Source organism: Idiotropiscis lumnitzeri, chromosome 1 (assembly GCF_059441095.1).
Source record: "Idiotropiscis lumnitzeri isolate Australia: NSW breed Sydney's pygmy pipehorse chromosome 1, RoL_Ilum_1.0, whole genome shotgun sequence".
NCBI lineage: Eukaryota > Metazoa > Chordata > Actinopteri > Syngnathiformes > Syngnathidae > Idiotropiscis > Idiotropiscis lumnitzeri.
Window position 1 is genome coordinate 35,076,411 of NC_142391.1, and position 19,905 is coordinate 35,096,315.

The 19,905-nt window shown below is 40.2% G+C and overlaps 1 protein-coding gene across 2 annotated transcripts; it reads left to right on the forward strand.

The window, feature by feature from the left end:
- Nucleotides 1–1,331: 1,331 nt before the first annotated feature.
- On the forward strand, nucleotides 1,332–19,847 carry limk2 (LIM domain kinase 2). 2 transcript variants are annotated; one of them, XM_088297539.1, is made up of 16 exons: nucleotides 1,332–1,602; nucleotides 1,762–1,858; nucleotides 8,968–9,103; nucleotides 12,601–12,710; nucleotides 13,494–13,679; nucleotides 13,856–13,961; nucleotides 15,278–15,489; nucleotides 15,579–15,765; nucleotides 15,853–15,939; nucleotides 16,211–16,342; nucleotides 16,835–16,891; nucleotides 17,014–17,079; nucleotides 17,164–17,338; nucleotides 17,417–17,472; nucleotides 17,552–17,709; nucleotides 18,234–19,847. In XM_088297539.1, exons 1-16 carry the CDS (start codon nucleotides 1,392–1,394, stop codon nucleotides 18,448–18,450), a joined length of 2,193 nt encoding a protein of 730 aa, XP_088153665.1. In that variant the 5' UTR covers nucleotides 1,332–1,391; the 3' UTR covers nucleotides 18,451–19,847. The 2 variants fall into 2 exon arrangements, with proteins under 2 accessions (XP_088153665.1, XP_088153675.1); XM_088297549.1 differs by lacking the exon at nucleotides 1,332–1,602 and having other exon boundaries at nucleotides 1,762–1,871.
- The last annotated feature ends 58 nt before the right edge of the window (nucleotides 19,848–19,905 follow it).

Genomic DNA, 19,905 nt, shown 5'->3' on the forward strand with positions numbered 1-19,905 from the left:
ATATCCTATTCAGTATTATTTTCCATTGCACTAACTATTCTCTTATTTATCTAATTTATATATTTATCTGAATTATTGTTGTATTGCACTGGAGAGGGGAGCTCTCTAATCTCGTTGCGCACTTGAGTACAATGACAATAAAGGGATTTCTGATTCTGATTCTATTATACAAGGTATAATTGCCATTTTTAGCAGTCCGCAGACTCTGAATTACAATATGTGCAGTGCATATCGCTTCTAAGGTTCAATGCAGGCTTGCACCCTAATCATAGTAAAACGAGGATGCCTTGTTTGCCAAGTTGCCAACTTCTAAAGTGGATTTGGGGCTTCAATTAATGTTGAGAAGTATTAAACCCAATTGTACAGTGTATTTTTTTATATATCCTGTATATATTTTTTTTCTTATATAAAAAACAAATTAGAAGGAAAGCACTTTTTTCCTGGCGTTGCATTTAGGCTAAATTCAATGTCAAGAGCAGGTCAGCCATTCAAGCCAAAATAACACGCAAACTCGTCCCCGAGGAGCTACGTCGCTTGTTGGGACTTTTTTAGTGGTTGCTACTGGATAACGTTGTTTCTGTGCCACAGACATTAAAATGACTGTAATCCCCACAGGACTGTTTGGCGGTTTCTTCCTCCAGCAAACGGCCGTGCCGTAAATATTGAAATAAAGGCATTTAAAATCACCGCCAAAAACTTGTGTATTAAATTAATAGCCAGAGATGAAAACGCTGGACATTTTCACGGCAATTATGGTTAGCTTTGGTTATTTTTATAAACGTAAAATGAAGTTTCAGATAGTTTGCGTTTTTTTAAAACATTCACATCTTTATTTTATTTATTTATCAATTTTAGTTTTTGTCATTTTGTTACTATTCATTTTCTTTGCTTACAGTATTTGTTCTTTCACATTCCATGTTTGCATGTCGGACAAACATTGATCATCAACTGAAAATTGGGCATGCGCAGCGAAGGAACACGAAATTGTAAACTCTGGATGATTGTTCTGTGGTAGCACAATCATTAACACAGAAACAACAACTTTCCTCAGAAAGTGCCTCTCTAAAAAAAATTAAAGAAAAATAAATAATAACCCTGCGGCGCTCTTTTTTGTTGACCCGCTGAAACGTAAACTCAAATGCTAAACTGTGACGTCACGTCTCCTCCCTTTCGTCCGGTGAGTGATGAAGCAGCTGTGTGCAAAAACACATCCGCGGTGAAACGCTAGCGAAAGAAGAGAAGCGGGCGGATTTATGAAAATAAGCGTAGTGGAAAATGAATGGGTGGGCGGATGATAGTCAGTCCCTGTTCTGATTTTTCTTTAGTGTAATTTACACATTTGGCCAGCAAGGGGCGCTAACTGTTCTTTCCTTGTACTCTGTTGGTTTCCCATGTTTTCAGGTGCTGCTATTGAGCACTTCCGCTTTCAGGCACAGGAATTCGGAGCCAGTACGTCACTCATCCCACATTTGGCTCTTATTTTCACCGGGAGCTACGAGTCGCGGAGTGCAATTCCACACGGGCGCCGCTTTTTGCAGTATGCTACGTGTGTAAAAGGACGCAACGCCGCTCGCCTAATTGAGCTGATGGAAGACACAGAAGGTGAGGAATTAGTTCAGGTTCAAGATGCCGTGAGGTGATTGATTGTTGCTGATTTAGCTTGAAGCTGTAAGCTTTTACACGCAGCGTGGTTCAACTTGATTGACTCAAATGTTAAATCGCAGTAGTGATCGTGAACAAACTGGATTTTTTTTGTTGCAGGTACAGACGAGTGTTACTGTGCAGGGTGTGGAACGAGAGTCCACGAGCCGTTCCGCATGAAGGTCTTGAAGGACACTTGGCACGGCGCCTGCTTCCAGTAAGTCTCTCAGGTCGGGACCTCATACACTTCTTGCAAGGCACATCTGAGCTGTGCGGGGGATGGCATGAAAAGAAGGCTTTGTTTTGCATTGACATCGACACAATATGTCAATACATGTCACTGTTGTGGTTTAGTCGCAAACAGCCTTGAGAGTAATCGCAGAAGCTTCTGTGTCACAGACTAAACACGAGTGGGCTCGGTTATGTTGTGCAAGTGTGAACCGACTTTGTTGTTTACACGCAGTGTCCAGTGATGCATGACATCTGTACTTCCAGACTGTTCAGCTGCACAGGCTATGTGCTTTTCTTTAATGATTGACAATGTGGAATTTAAGTGGGATTTGCTGGTTTCACAGATGAATGTTCCAAAGGGAGATACAACATGCAAGCATGCCAGTAAGCCTTTGCTCACACTCTACATTTCAACATGGGTAGTTTGCAAACAGTAACTAGTTCCTATATTTTTTATTTAACATTTATTTAGACAGGCAAAACAGATTAAGAACAAAATTTACAACTATACCCTAACAAGAAGCAAAACTTCTTGAGAATGGAAAAAGGTTGGTAAATCCAATTAAAACAACAAATAAACAAAAATCAAATCTGCTATAAGACAAACAACATTACGACGAGACATACACACAAGGTGAATCATGTGCCAAGGAGCGAAGACACCAGTTTGCTAACCGCTAAGGGATCATCCGCGCTCATCTTTAAACAAGTCCATGATCGGGGCTTTAAATTCTGCCTTGGAGACCAGACATTGCAGTTTTCATGATTACTGCAATTCATTCCAGGTTGCACCTGCAGCAGCATGAAACGCAAACACACCCAGTGCTGAAGTTAGGGACATTAAAAAAAAAACGGTTAACAGGCAATGAGATATGCAGCAACTGACACATGTAGGGTGGGAATAGACCAAGGCGTGTTTTATAGATAAACAAGAACCAGTGAGTTTTCTGTGTCGTAATCTATAAAGGCCAATTTACAGATGAATATAAACTATCATATTTGGGAATATAAACCTGTACAGGGTATGTTGACAGTGGGAACCTAAATTTGATCAATTCCAGGGTGAAACTCTCCCCACCATAAAACCTCGTACAGTAAATTTGAAGTGCAAAAACTTTAAAGTTATATCTTAACACTCTTGACACTATATAAATCCCGCTAATACGGAAAACTGACTTTGGAATTGCTTGTAGACAAACGGATACGTCTGTGGCTTGCCTGCCATCTCATCCATTAATTTTTGTACGTTTAGCTTCACTTCGGTGGCCGGTAAATTTGAGCCTAGCCTAGCTGACTTTGGGTGAGAGGCAGCGTACAGCCTGAACTGGTCATACAACAAACAACTTCTCACGAGCACATTTACACCCTAAGACAATTCACAGTAACTATGAAACTAAACAACCAAGAAAATCTTTAGAGTTTCCGATTTGACTGTGGATTGTGTGTGTTTGTTGCATGTGCTGGCTACACACACACAGATGCAGTCTTTTTTTTTTTGGTAATTGTGAGGATTTCTCGGTTCTTACTTGATTTGCTGTAAGCTTAAATGATGTCATGGGTCAACGTCCAAGTTTTTGTTTGACTTTTAAAACACACCCAAACATTGGTTGAATTCCAAATCATGTAACTTTTTGTGTTTTCGTTGTTTGTATTTTTTTCCCGATACTTTCAACCTTTGTCTTTGGCTGTTGAGGACATGTGGATTTTCCAAATCGTGGAAGTTTATGTTCTCTCTAAACACTGAAATAACTCCACGCTGCCCTTAAACAACCTCCGATTTCAGCCGTGCCAAACTTTGCCTCTTCAAGAGCAAACACCCACAACCATGTCCTTGTTTCAGAGGCCGAGTTCCTCTCACTGGTGCACGACTCACCATTGATACGCACCTCCTGCTGCTTTGTTACTGACATCCTCATTCATGATGTCATGTTTTCTGTAACTTCTCCACTTTCGCTATCTAGATGAGATGCACGGTTGTGTGGTGGCTACGGTGTCACATATCGAAATGTGCTGGGCTGAATTTAAGTGTAATATTGGTACCACTCTCATGATTCATTGTATCATAAATTTGTAAACTAATTAGGCTGACCTAGCAAAGCGAGCCAAAGGCTTTTTGCGTGCTGACTATTGTCCACATTCTGCCAACGGACCACCTCCACCTTGTGTAACATTCTTACATGCTGATGTCACTTTTGTTCCAGTCAACCTGGCAGTGTTGAGGCCTATATGTAGTAGCACCCTCCCGCGCTATGTCTGCATTCCTCAGCAGCGATTCAGAGATGGGAGTCTGCTGCCTCAGACGTCTGCGTCGTGAAACCTTTTGTTTGTTTGCTACAAAGGAAGCTTGCCTGTTCTTTTGGGTCTCATTGGGAATTGGTGGAATCGTTTTTGTTGTTGTTGCGACCGCCAACAAAATCGCTCTGTAAAAATATCTGCAATATAGCGACTCCGCGATATAGCAAGGGACCACTGTGTATGGTTTCGCAGTCATAAGGGCTCTCTGGGGGAAAATCGTAACTACTCTGTGGCTGTGGCAAAATTGAGTTAGATGCGTATGTCAAATGACCTTATTCAGTGTGACTATTTATATTCATAGAACACGTTAACAAAGTCAAGTACGGTATTTACGTTGATTTTAATCATCTCTCAAAGTTATGTTTTGTGCTGTGTGTGCACAGCACCCTGTAAAGGGGGCGATCTACAGACAGACTGCAAATAAATTGGGCTTACGCAAAGCCACCGCTGGTTGATTTTGCCTCCATCTCATCCTAAGTGTAGCCATATGTGTGCACGTAAACAATAAAGAATGTGGATCTACAGAGAAAGCCACAACCAGAGGTTGTGTCCACTCATTCCTGCAATGGAGGGAACGTGGGGACTTAGCCGTGAAGTCCAGGTCTTTCTGACTTCAGCCGTCAAGTAGCAGTCGGAGCTGGGTCTGGAGTCTCGCAACAGTTGGTTTTCATTCATGAAGAATTTGCCAAATTGTTTCCAATTTTTGTTGTTGTTCAGATTCTCCTTACAGAAGTTGGATTGTACGATTAATTGTGGAGAAGATTTGCCAAACGCTAGGCTGATTGCTACACCGATCAAATAAGCCCATGAGTTGACGACAGTGTGATAATGTGGGGCCGCCTCTCCCTGACTGGAAAAATAACGCTTGTCATAGTCAAGGTCATCTGAATTTCAAGATGTCGTGAGATGAGATTCTGCAACCACTGGCAATCCTTATTTCCACAGTCTGGGACCAAAGTCTGTCCTCCAAGATGACAACGCTTGTGCCCACAGAGCAGAGTTTATCAGAGATGTGCTGACCTCAATCCCACTGAAAACGTGCGGTATCAGTTTGAGCGTGCTGTTCGTGCCCTTGTGACAGATACAACCACATTGGCTGACTAGGGACGAACACTGGTTGAGAAATGGGATGCCATCCCACAGCGGTGTGTGACCACGCTGCTGGCAACCAACATGAGGAGGATGTTGAGCATGTTCAAAGAACATATTGTTACTTAGACAAAATGTCATTCATCATCGAATTCACCAAACACGAGTCAATGGTTGTTTGATATTGGCGGGGATTTTACGACATTTTCATGTGTGCAAATCACATTCTAGAATCTGCTGTTCATCCCACAAATGCATGTTTTTTACAAATTGGGTGCCATTTATTGGAAATAAACAGGCTTTCCATTGTTCAAACCAGGAAATAATTTACCAAACAGAATACCTGACTTTATTGTGCCATGTTTGGATTTACAAGTCAGTTTTCAATGATAGATCCTTTTTAAAACGAAAAATTGTTTTGTGGACTTTTAACATTTCTGCCTTCTCAGAATGACGTACGCCCACTCAAAGCTAACAATGAGGCACTCTACTACGGCCGCACGCCGAGATGGGAAAAATCTTGTTATTTTTGTTTCTCTCCGTGACATATGCACACTAACGAGCGACAGTAAGATGCTCAAAAGCAGGGATGTCAGCGTACCATCCGAAGGGAAGATGTATTCTTGGGTTGAGTCCTCACAATAGAGTACTGCATCATTTTCAGGCTTTGCATTGTTAATTTTCAAGGAGTGGAAAAATAGATAAAAAGAAAAAAACAATTGTCAGTGTCCAAAGGACAGGAAATGCTCATTAGGAATGAGCATTTGACTAAATTTGCTTGACTATGTGGGAGTTTATTACCACAGGTGTGTCCAACTTTCCATAGCTCGTGTCATTTTCGTCAGACCACAAACTAATGAATCAACAATGCCTCTACTGATTACTGCCAAGGAGTACATTACATTTGTTTAGATTTTTTTTTCCCACTTATTCATGTTAATTTAAATGTCTATTGAGAGCTGAAGCCATTATTTCTGCCTTTGACTTATAGTCGAATGACCTTATTAATGTTTCATTTTTTGTCATGAATTGAGATCAAAGGTCATTTGTAACTGTACACATGTACACTCGTCTGAGCTAGATTACATCCAGGCGTTTCCCGTCATTTGAATAGAAACATAATTTTATCACTCATCACGTACTGGAGAAAAGCTATAATGGAGAGCATTTGCAACAATCCCACACCCTGAGATAAGGATCCTATGAGAGGTGAAATACTCCCTCCTCAATGCCCTCAAAGTCACAACGAAAGGTCGCGCTACCTACCGCGCCGTTCTGCAAACAAAAGAATACACTCCAGCAGGAATGTTGCTTCAAGGAAATCAGGAATGTTTACTTTGCAGTGTTTTTGCAGGCTGGACTTTTATATTGTTCATCGGAGAACCACCTGAGTTTGTTCCGAGCACCTTCCTGTTGTCAGTGTGGCTTGAAGGACCTTTCAAAGGGCTTTAAGTGTCATGCAGGATCAGAATGTGCTGTTACATAATAACAATTTTATGGATGGTCATTAGTTTTTACGTGTTTTTTTTTTCTGGAATTTTTCTCCACCTTCATGCTGTGCCTTATAATCAACGTATCGGATCATATTATCTTTAGAAACTCCAAATATGCTTGTCTTGAAACATTATCATTTTGGTGGGTTGATGGACTAATAACGGTTGACACAAAATTGCTGTCTTTGAACAAACATGCAAAACAGAGCATGTGAATGGTAAGTAAACATTCTTATTCAGCACAATTATTATTCAATGCACAGTGATAAACGCGCATAGATGAAGGAAGCATGTTGCGGCTGATTCCCGATTTAATTTCTGACATAGGGACAGTTGTGTATGTAACTTCACTGTAGTTAGCACACACAGACGACCGTGTGCGTCTGATGTTACACCGCCTCGATGACCTGTTGTGGTATGGTAACATATTGTAGTGTCTACTGTTGCAACTTTGTCATAAAAACCTCCAGTGTTGTCTTTTAACCATGTCTTTTATTTCCCAAACTCCGAAAATACAATCACCGTGTCTATTCTATACAGTGCCTCCACTGCTTGAGTCAGCTGAAGAGGTGTTCAAAGCCAGCATCAGAAAGAAAAAAAAAAAGCACTGATACCTTTAATGACAATGTGGAAAAAATCAGCCATACGCAACAAAACATAAAATCCAGCCAAGAATTAGCAAAATCATGATGATGTTAAAATAAGTGATTGCTTTGCTGTCAAAACACAATTCTGAACCAGTCTTAAAAGATGTTGTCTAGACATGAAAATATGACTGTTTGTACCTCCAAGTGAACAATTTTCAGACAGCTGCATGGTATGCACAGTGAAACTGGTAATAACCATAAATTTAGATTTTCTTTCTTTTTTTTCTTTTCTTTTTCTTTTTTCTTTCCTTCTTTTTTCTTTTTCTTTTATATTTTTATTTATTTACATTTTTTATTCATCAGTTCAACCTTTGTAAAACACAATGCTAAACCATTTTCCTCCCAACCACACAAGCTCAGTTGCCCATATTTGTCAACAAAAAGGAATCCATGGTCCAATTTGAAAGTGAGGTGCAAAGAGCATGAATAACTAGGAATGTAACGATTAATCGAAAATCAATTTAAACTGCTTAAATTATCTATCAAAACAATAAAAGAATTCAATAAGGAAATTTTGATCACAAAAGGATTTGTAATGATACCAGTCAAATTATTATACATTTTTACGTTTAGTTCTGACACGAACAAAACACTGATAAGTCAAAAATGTAGTTAAACAGTCAAAATGATTTCATTTTCAAATTTTTTTATAAGGTTACAAAAAGTTAAAAGTTAATTGTTGTTGCAAGGACAAAATGTAGATGTTAAAATAAAAGCATATTTTGGTTAAAATTAGTTATTCATCTGGGGGGGGACAAAAAAAATGAAAGTTTATTTTATAGTTTACCAATATTTCTTGAATGGAAGTGAAGTAGTTTGAAGAACCTTTTGAGGATGTGCACAGTCCAAACAATTTCAATAAGCAGCCTTTCAGTAACCTAATCACAGCGCTCTGTTGTCAATTGTTCTCCGGCATCCAAAGCTGCAGCCCAGTTTTGCTTAACCAGTAAATCGTGTTTCATGAATGTTCACAGTCTGCAACTCAGTATTATTCTGCATTTTGAATATTTTGCCCTCAAGTGGTGCTTGTAAATGTACTCTCATTTCAGCCGACATCCCTCCAGGTGACATCTGGGTACAATCGGCTGTTAAATTAACTGGAATTTGCAACACTTGAATTTGCTTAGATTTTTGTACATCTGCCTTTTAGTGCAACCTTAATTTATTTATTTGAAGCCTGGGTTGTGATACTTCAGTACTCCATGACCGAGACTTGGATTTAACCCGGATTACAAAAGATTTACACCTTTGCCCAAAATGCTAATGTGGTGACCCAGATAAGGAGGTGCTCTATAAACAACCCGTTAGTTTCACTGCCCTACAATCGCTGTCCTTTCAACAACTGGAGACCTCTTTATCAACAATTACGTAATAATTTCCTCACTTTAAAACAATGGTATGTCACTATCTAGACCAGCAAACTTTGAAGGTGACAACCTGTAGCAGCTCCTTTCACCGTACCACACTTTTCTTGTTTCATTACTTAATACAACTTTGTTTCGAGCGGCTTTTTTTTTAACAAATTTCAGACAAAACCAAAAGACTGACCCGACCTGTTTCTGTCCTCCCAGGTGTTCTGTGTGCTGTGACCACCTGACTAACTGGTATTATGAGAAAGATGGGAAGTTGTACTGTCGCAAACACTACTGGGAGCGGTTTGGAGAGCTGTGTCACGGATGCTCTCTGCTCATGACCGGACCCGCTATGGTAAATCTGCCACAATCTCTTTACCGTATTCTTACTTCCACCTAACCTGATGAGCTTTTAAACAAACTGTAGTCGTCTTATGGTAACTTGATTACGCTTGACGCTTTCAGTATTTGATTTCACATAAACCGAAGTCCCGCTATGATGACCACTTATTTTGCACATTATCATCACAGCCCAACTCATATCAGTGAAATTAACGCAAGTCAACCGTTTTTTTTTTATTGCAAAACAACTACTTAAAAATAAAACAAAAAAATGTAACTCTTAGTTCGAGTTGCAATATGACAAATGTCTGACCTATTATTTTGGAAACATTTTCAGTCTTGAAGCACAAAAAAACAAATTCCCTTCCCTTTCATGCTAATAACATCAATGAGACATCTGCAATATGATCCCAGCGCCCTCATAATTTGCCGTTGGAGATTTTTACTGCTAGCTTCTAACAGCGTCACACAACACATGCCGCAAGAAGGAATGCAACTCAAGTGGCAATGTATATGATGCAGTTGTATGTTTTAATTAAGATTGTCTCATTTGTCAAATTCTTTTATGTTGTATGTACAGTTTTTTTGTTGCAGTCGTTGAAGGGCACTAGAAAGTGGGTTGAGTATTAAGTGACTAACTTTTATTGGCTTGTTTGCATTACTTGTAGTTTTTTTTTAATCTATTCTACTAGTTATTTTGTGTTAAAACTGTATGTTGAGACCAATATACTGCCCCTTATAGTGCGCTTTGCACTCATCAAACAAGAGCCAACATACCCCCCCCCTAATTAGACAATATCAGAACGCCCACAAAGCGTATCAAAGCACTCTGTGTTCCACTTTCCCCCTCTTACTTTGGATGAATGCGAACGCACATGACGAGGCAGTAGAGTGTATGCATTTTGCGGTGATTACGTTTACAGACAAGTGATACTTTTACATAGGCTGCAGCCCAACATGGCAGCCATCAACCCCATTTGCAAACTAGTTTCCCCCTTTGGGGCCTCATTCTGTTCCAAAGTTCTCCACAGTTGACCTGCCCCAGTACACAGATCGTGGTTTGGGGGCCCACCTCATGTTGAGTCTCCTGTAGCAAAGCGGCACGCAAGAGTCAATTAAAAAACAGTTTCAGCATGTTGCAGCTCTTTATTTTTTTTTGGAGACTTGCAGGGCATCCAAATGAAATGTTTCAGACTACCTTGTTAGTGTAGTGTACTGTGATTTGTTTCTGTATTCATTTTGGCCAGGGATGTTTACTCAGCTGTAGGTCGAACTTTTATACAATGCTATATTTCCGTTTGTATTGCACTGGAGAATAATGACGATCAATGAATTAATGACAAACATGAATAATCACAAGGAAAACATGACAGTTAGCAAAGCTTGGGCGTCCGATGTTATGGTGAAAGTGATTGTAGGTTTAAGTGAAACCACTGAGTTATTTTGTGAATGTGGAAGGAGACATCAATTTGGGGTGCAGCGTTTATTTCTTTGTGTGGAACAGCAGCGTCTAATAGAGCAAAGGCATCTGTTTGAGAAATTACAGTATGATGTTTAAAAAATAAGAGTCACACTTGGTTTGATACTCTTCCGGGGTTAAATACTTTAGATTCCATTATGTAGTGAATATAAATGATTTTTTTTTGGTATCAAAATCTCTAGAACTGTTGAAATCGACAGGTTCTGAGTGAAGCTCATGTTTTTGGCAAGTGAGTTCCAAACAAATGAGTGACACTGACTGATCATATTCTCAGCACTGACTCACAACTGTAGTTTTTTTTAAGTTGTTTATATTCTAAGTACATTTTAATATGCAGTGGTCAACAAAATGGATGAGGATGGGAAAACTGTTCATATAGGGCAGGCGCAAACAGGTGGCAAGGACGCTGATCTATGAACAGGGCGCACCCAGTATTGCGTGTGACAAATGAGCAAAATTGTTACGCGGTTTGTGTTTGGGCAGTCTGAAGGGATTATATGCAAATGGGTAATTTATCACTTACAATGTAATTAATTAAACCCCAGACACATTGCGATGGCTGATTTTGTCTCTTTAAATAGCGTGTGTGAAAGGCAGGTGCACACGGCAATGCTATGCTTCATCTTGACAAGGAGGTAGGATTGAAGATGACAGGGAGAAAAGATCTTTTCCTCACGGGTAAACCTTTTTGAAATGCTACAAACCAAATGAGCAAAACGCTGCGATTGTGCAGCTTCTGAGGTCTGACTTGGAGCCTCAAGAAGGTTTCATGCCATATCTATTATCCATGGCGAAATTCCTTTCAACTGCATTTCCTGTCATCTGCGTCATTTTGAAATGTTCTGTTTGAGCCTCTCCCAGAGCAGTTATTTGAGTGCTGTCCCTTTTAAATGCACTGTCATGCAGGATGAATGGAGTCAAACAAAACATGTTTTTTACGCGGTTGCTGGCTTCAACAAAATAATCAGAATGGTTGCTTTCTTTTGTGTAACTCAGCATTGTGTTTGTTTGTCTTTCACTAACGCTTCCAATTCCATTTCTTTAAACTGCATTTGGCGCTTGCAGTGCTGTGTCTTCCGAAGTGTAAACAGAGCTGGGCACTTGACCCTTTTTTTGACGGTCACTCCCCCACCCTCCGGCCGCGATCTTGTTACCGTTCCAGCCTCGACTGAGGCCCAAACTGTTCCGTCCCCGGGATGGACTGCCCTGTACCACAAATCGCAAAACTCTTTTTTTTATTTTTTTTTTTAAATATGGCGCTCTCCAACCCTTCAATCCTGCTGTGAACAGCACGTGCAATCTGTTTGAGAATCAGTCCCATAGCATATTCACGTTGTTGCTGCCCGCTGCTCTTTAAGGTTGGAAAAATTCTTTGTTACTTTCTGTATCTGTTGTTTAAGTTTAAAAAAAACAATGCGAGAAAATTGTGCTATTATGGAGAAAATGAAAGTGTACCTGTTTCATTGAGCAAATTAGAAGTCTTTATGGACAGATTACCTTGATCTTAGGCCCTCTAAATTCTGTTCTTTTCGGGTTTTTTTCACCGTAAAGGCAATTTCTTGCTTGTGCTGCGATGTTTTGTTGTGTTCAAATGTAGCTGTAAACTTTTGACAGAGTGTCTCTTAACATTACCATTTAGCAACCATATTTCATACTTGTACATGAAAGAAGTACTTCTCCTGCTCAGGTATGTGATGATCCTCCTTTTGAAGTGATCACAGATGCATGAGCTCATCTTGCATGAGAGCAAAAAACACCGAGGGGCACAGCATCAATTCCAGCAAGATAACAGCGTGAACAAGACTGTGCACGAGACCCACCGTTTTCAGCGGTTGAAAACTGAAACCGAGTGTCTCAGTTATCCACGTGTAGGTGGTGTGTAGGTGACATCATTGTTGATTCCAGACTGGCTGAACCCGAAGCAGGTGACGGCAGGAATTGCCTAAGACCAAAATGCAACAGAGAACCCTTCTTTTATTGGGAGGCGGTAAAACACAAGAAATTCAACAACACTGCGTTTTTGTTTCCAGGTGGCTGGAGAACACAAGTATCATCCTGAGTGCTTCGTGTGCCTCAGCTGCAAGGTGGTGATTGAGGACCGGGACACCTACGCCTTAGTGGAGCGCTCTAAACTCTACTGGTAAGTCAAAGAAGCAATTTGGCATACCTGCTATGTTGTGTTTTTTTTTTTTCATCGTGGATCCTTCTGCTGGACAATATATAGAAAAGAAAATCTTCATGGTGAGACTGGCACATGCAATATGCATATCACAAAGGAATTGTATTTTTTTTAATTGACACTGAACTATCTGATGTGTATGTTTATATTTGTTTGTGTGTGTGTTTATATATATCTATATGTATAGATGTTTGTGTGGGTGTGTATGTATAAAATGTGTTTCTTTCATTCGATAATAAAAATCTAATTTCTTTAGGTTCGTTAACTATCGCAATATCAATATTTCAGTAGCCTGAGTGGATACTGCAATTAAATTCCTTTGTTGGATGAATTAAGTCATAGAGATCTACTGCTCTGCAAGTCCTAGAGCTGCATTGACAAAGGTATTGGTCAATTGTTACTTTAAATCAGCGTAGTCCTAATGTCATTGTCAGTTTCAAAAGTAGAGTGTAAGCAAAGTTTCTTCTTTACTTAAAAGTACAATATGATTTTTATTCTGTCCACCTGTTTTTTGCTTATCCAAGGTTGGGTCAACAAGGCAGCTGCCCAAGCAACCTGTGACCCTTCATTTTTATTAAGGAGCAATATTTTGCAATCTGATAATGTTTTACTAACAATAGATTCAGTAACCGCCATTATTAGTCATTTTCCATGACTCCTTTCGTGCCACTCCCTTGAGCGCTGCAACTTCAAGCAGCAGCTTGTTGATACGTGCAATCACATCCCTTCTGCTTTTGTATGCAGTGGGAAGTGCTACAAGCAGGTGATTCTCACGCCCATGTTGGAAAAGCGCTCGCTTGACTCCGTCCTGGACTCTCTCCCCCACACGGTGACACTCATCTCAATGCCTTCCGCGGCCAACGGCAAAAGAGGCTTGTCCGTAACGGTGCTGCGGGATGTCAACGGTTTGGCGAGTGTCCAAGTTACAGAGTGAGTGATACTCCAGTTTGGCGCATATTCGGGGCTTCCTGCAGGGAAGTAAATCGGTTTTCATGGACTTTCTGATCAGCATTGTTTTTTTTTTTTTAACATAACTCTCATAATGTCTCAGCCGTACACGAGTATAAACACGTCCCTGACATTATTATGCATAATGTTTCCACCAGGGTCAGAGGGATGCTTATTAGTCCCGAGGTGCGGAATGCCATCCATGTCGGAGACAGGATCCTTGAAATTAATGGTGTTCCGGTGGGGACACTGCTGGAACAAGAGGTGACTTTGCACATCTTCCCATCCCAAAAAAAAAAAAAAAAATAGATCCACTCGTCCTCGTTTCATCTCACCGCCACAGAAATTCCCTTTGCTCTTTTTGTGCATCAACAGCACCTGGGAATTTGGCCATTCCATTCATTCCGCTATCATTAATGCATTCTTCAGCAGAGAGAGGATGCTATGAGAAATGACTGCAGTACTTTGAGACTTTGTGTTCTCACAGGCTCACTCATTATTATAACCTAAAAACATTTCTCTCACTGCATGTACAGACAACTCTTGCCACTGCTCTGTTTAAACACCTGGCGGACATTTGCAGTACATACACCATGGCATCCAATAAAAGAGCCCTTTTGAAACATTCTACCTTTACTTGGATACTGATGCCCAGTTTTGATTGACACTGTGGGAGAGGGTTCGGTTCAACTGGTACAAGGATCTTCTGTTTATGTGCAATGAACTAGTAAGAATATGAGGTCACGGGCATAAAAAGGATTGTTCATTTCCAGTCCTCCTGCCATTATATATCTAATTATTATTATTAAAATTATCCACTCACCCCAACAGCCACCGACTCAATATTACATTTGCGCTTTAATGTGAGATTTTTTTTTTTCCAAGGTCTTATTCACATGCATTTTTTTTTTACAAATCCAAGCAGTTAATAAATTATCACAATAAAGCATCATTATTTTACATAAATGTTTTGGTCTTAATAGGTTAGGGTTAGGCTTCAGTCGAGGCAATCAATGAATTAATATGATACATTTACATCAATTGGAGTTGTTAACTTTCCAACCACTTTGACTTGAAGTGTTTTAAGGGTTCACGATGATAATTTAGCAGCTGTAAATAAATCTGGCTTTGTCACTTCGACTTGTCAGGTTTCATCTATTAACATGATGACTGCCATTTTTAAGCACCCTTTTAATACTTTTTTTTTTTTTTTTTTAAATACTTTCACACTTTTTTTTTCTTCCCCAAATTGAAGACTTTGTGATTTGAAAAAGTGTATTCTACATTCTACTACATTGCAATGTCCATTTAAATAGCTCAGCCCTCTTTACTCTTTCTGACTTAGAAGTTATTTTTCATACAAATATATACAGTATGTACTTAAATTATGACTTAACGACAGAGCTTTATATAACTGAGGAGCCCTGGTTGTTTATAGTTCGAGTAAATGTGCACTCCGTCATACAGCACTACTAATATTTTGTTTAACTTATTGTAGTTCCATCCATCCAGTCATTTTCTTTGCTGGTTCTACACTGGCGGTGAAATCAAAAGAAAATGTTACCTTTTGTTTTGTTTAGGTGGATGACCTCATTCATCGCACAAGTCAAACATTACAGCTACTTATCGAATATGACCCGGTGAGGCAACGTTTGGACCGGCTGCGACTGGAATCGTCCATGAACGTCTTGGGGGTGCCGGCAACTTCCCGCATGCGCCTGTCCTCGCCATCAAACGCCGTCCTGGAAAGAACTGAGGTTGAACACAGCACACTCAAGAGGAGATCATTGAGGTTCGTTTTAGCCGGGAAAAACTGCAGCAACTGTGCAGCTTGATATTGAAGCGTATCATTTATGTAACGGACCATGCTGTCCGTTTTAGACGGAGTAACAGCATATGCAAGTCTCCTGGACCTAATTCCCCACAAGAGCGTCTTTTCCTTAGCCGAGACATCGGACGCTCTGAATCTTTGAGGTCATCCAGTAGCTGCTCTCATCGCATCTTCCGGCCGTGTGACCTCATCCATGGCGAAGTTTTGGGAAAGGGCTTCTTTGGACAAGCTATCAAGGTCCCGCCTCCTTCTTTCTCTCTCTTAATGAACAAGTATCGCTATCACGAAGATGCAAGCGCTCCTTTTCTTTTGTTGGGTTGGCAGGTGACTCATAAAGCTACAGGCGAGGTGATGGTGATGAAAGAGCTGCTTCGCTGTGATGAGGAGACCCAGAAAACCTTCCTCAAGGAGGTAATCAGTTGCAGGAAGCCCGTGCTTCTACACAGACAACACAGTGCACTGTGTTGACCTGTAATTTATTCAATCTTCTGTGGAAAGAGCACCACATTTTCCAACAATGATCTATTTGTTTTCTGCTCTGTGCAGAACTTTATCCCCCGGTCTAGTTGTAAATCACTGATTTTGGCATTTAATGTTTGTTTTCTGCTGGGTCAAATTTCACTGTTATTTGCATGTCTAAGATTATCCATCGTCACCTTTTTTTCTCCCTTTACGATCATAGGTCAAAGTCATGCGGTGCCTGGACCATCCTCACGTCCTCAAGTTCATCGGTGTACTGTACAAGGACAAGAGGCTCAATTTAATTACAGAGTTCATCGAAGGAGGCACCCTCAAGGACTTCATTAGAGACACTGTGGGTTTGATCTCGGGCTCATTTGAACGTGGTCGGCAGTTTTATTTTTTTGTGTATTTTTTATATATATATTAATGGATGGACTGATGAATCTGATATTTTTTATTGTAATACATTGTTAAAAATAAATAAATATATGGCAAGTGGACCTTGAAAAAAATGGTGTAATAAATAGTAATCTCAATTTTGAGGCACAAAAAGTCGCGGTTAGATTTTGTTTCAAAATAGTTCAGCCCTATTCCGAAGCGCTGATTCGATTCAGAACGCAAACATGTAGAGGAGCAGAAACAGTTGGGTGGTGCTGACCTGAGGTAAACTCAACTGTTGAATTGTTAGATACTTGACTGGGTCCTGGTGGGCTTACCAAGATGAGGAAAGACAAGATTTTCTTTTTTTTTTAAGTGTTTTCTGTCGTGGTAAAAATTCTGATAATGTTAGAGCCTATCGTTGATTCTTTGACCCTCATACTTCTATTTTCATTTTTCTTAACAGGATCCGTTTCCATGGGAGCAAAGGGTGAGCTTTGCAAAGAGCATCGCATCTGGCATGGTGAGTAGGCTGTTTGCGCAGACTGATGATGTGTGAACTATTTGCAAGCCCTAATTTTAATGCAAATGTACTCTGCACTTAAAGTTACATGCAATATTTTCATGTTGCACATTTCATTTCAGTCCTACCTTCATTCTATGAGTATCATACACCGAGACCTCAACTCTCACAACTGCCTGGTTAAACTGGTAGGTGACAAAGTGTTGTAAGCACATTACAATGACGAATTCACAAGTTGTGCAGCATTGCACTCAAACTGAATCTGTCAACAGGACAACACTGTGGTCGTTGCTGACTTTGGACTGTCCCGACTCATCGTAGAAGAGAAAGTGAAGCCGTCCCCTGAAAAGAACTCCACCAAGAAGAGGGTCTTCCGACGTACTGACCGGAAAAAAAGGTATACTGTGGTTGGAAACCCTTACTGGATGGCCCCAGAGATGCTAAATGGTGAGTTGTGCAACAAACTACTGATTTGGTGATGGTAAGGTACGAGGTTGCTCAATCACATGTTTGATTGGGTTTCAGGTAAACGCTATGATGAGAAGGTGGACATTTTTTCCTTTGGAATTGTTCTTTGTGAGGTGAGAATTAAGACAAATGAAATTAAATGTTGACTTGCTTTGAGCTAAGAATCCTAAAGCTGCGATACTTGTCATCCAGATCATTGGAAAGGTCTACGCAGATCCAGAATGTCTCCCGAGAACGCTGGACTTCGGTCTGAATGTGGGAAAGTTTGTGGAAAAGTTCCTCCCTGAAGACTGTCCACCAGCGTTCTTTCCGCTGGCTGTCGCTTGTTGTGATCTCACACCAGACAACCGGTGAGACCCTTTTAGGGATCTGAAATCGAATAGCAGCGAATGAGAAAAGAATATATACTGTACAGTAATCCTGCTCCGTCACTGGGGTTATCTTACAGACCACCCTCACAATTAATGAAACCCGCAATACAGAAATACCCTATTTAAATACTTTATAGGCATGTTTTTAATTGCAAGTACGGCTAGTTTTGTTTGAAGTCTCTTAACACTTTTGGAGTAATACAAACACATTTAATATATAGAGAGAGAGCAAGAGCAATCACCTCACTAGAGGTTACGTCCGAATCAGATGCCCAAGCCGTCTTATATGGCTCGTCTCAATGTGGAGGCGCAGCGGCTTGACTCTAAGCCCTTCTTTTGATAACTCAGCATTTTAATTGCATTTTGTGAACTGTAATAACCTTGTTTGCGGACTACATCAGAAAGTGGGATTGATGTAAAACTTTAAAAGATAGCATCATAAATTGTGAGCATTGTCGAGTTGTATTTATGCACCTATAACCCCTGTGTGCTTTCATTTGCAGTCCAAATTTCCAGAAGCTGGAGGACTGTTTCAAAGCGTTGTCCCTCAACCAGGAGCTAGGCATCCCGCTCCCGTCCGAATTAGACGAACTCCATCAGAGTCTGAGTCGACTCCACTGGCCCAAAGATGGTTCCTCCCCAGCGCCGAGCCCTGATGACCCGGAATCCCCCAAATTGGCCTCCCCCGACTGTTCCGGCGCATCAGACAATGGCATTTAGGACCCGCCCTCCTTTTCAAGCCGCGTAACCCCTTTGACCTGCTGCACCAATGAAATGGAACAGTAAGAGGAAAACTGGGCCCTGGCCATGTGAGGACCCAGAAAGCCTGCTGGGCCGCTCTAGTTTTGGAGTACAAGTGGCGGATGCATTTCAGGACAACGGTTGTTCATGTTTGACACTTTTATTCAAAACACAGCACCGAGGTCTTATGTTAATGTTTACGACACAGAAATGCAATATGCAGCTTTTTGTAGTCTGGTTCCAAACACAAACTTCCCCTCATTTGATGAGTCAAGTTGAAACAACACTTTTTTTTTTCTGCCATTGTTTGTGCAATTCAATGTTTGCCCAGCAGAGGGATCCCGCTTCTGTCTTTCCACGTCTGAGGAAACAAAATGTAGGGAGCACCATTTGCAGCAGCAACAGAAGAATTACTTGCACCAGGGGTTACTGTTTTGATTTCACTACCCATTCAAATTACTTGCAAGGTTATTGCTAGATGTTTGCACTTTTTTGTAGCAACTTCTTACATGTTACATTCATGTTTTGTTGCCAAACTATCACCTAGGTCATGTTTTCCATACACCTGCTGCTTTTAGTTTTCAAAAAGGGCTTGTTGAGACACTATGATCTTAAAAACATGTTGTTATACAGAAAAACTGGATTAATTTGTAATGTTTGCATCCATTTTAATGTAGATACTGTATATATGGCTCAATATGAGGTCTCTTTTTTTACTAGATCCTTTTAGATTTTAGACATTTCAATTCACTGTGGATGTTGAATTACCTTTGTAATAGCTGTTATAATTATGTTGGGTAAGGTACTGACAACTAACTGTTACCATTGATGATATTTAATAATCAAAAGTGTTTCCTAAGTAAGGCCTTACATAACTGGTTAGCTCAGCTATTCTCTACTTTGATGATTGAATTATCGCTCATTGGAGTGTCTCTGTTTTTTTAGGAGCAAACTGAAACTCATAACACTAACAATGTCAATGTGTTGGTATACGTTTTGTAACTTGCGCACGAGCACATTTTTATATTTTACCCGCAGGAGTGAAATACTGTGATGGTTTTCCTTTGTGTCAATCTTTACACATGTTGGTGTAAACAAAATTGATAAAAGCATCACTATTTGTTTAGTGGTATTGCTCCGTTGTTAGTGTTAAATGTGATACTTGGTTGACCACTGACTCGTTTCCATTCTCAAAGTTGTGTATTTTATTTATCTTTAGTCATGAGAAAATATATCATGAAATACCTGATTTGTTGTGGGATATCTGCAGTTTCTAGACTTTTATGATGTTTGTACATTTGTTGATCAATGTCTTCATACTAAATTTGATATCTTTTCCCCAACTTTTACAAAAATAAAAAGACTCCAAAACTGCTTTCTTCTCTGGCAACTCAAAAGTGTAGTTCGTATAGAATGACCAGCAGGGGGAGTTCA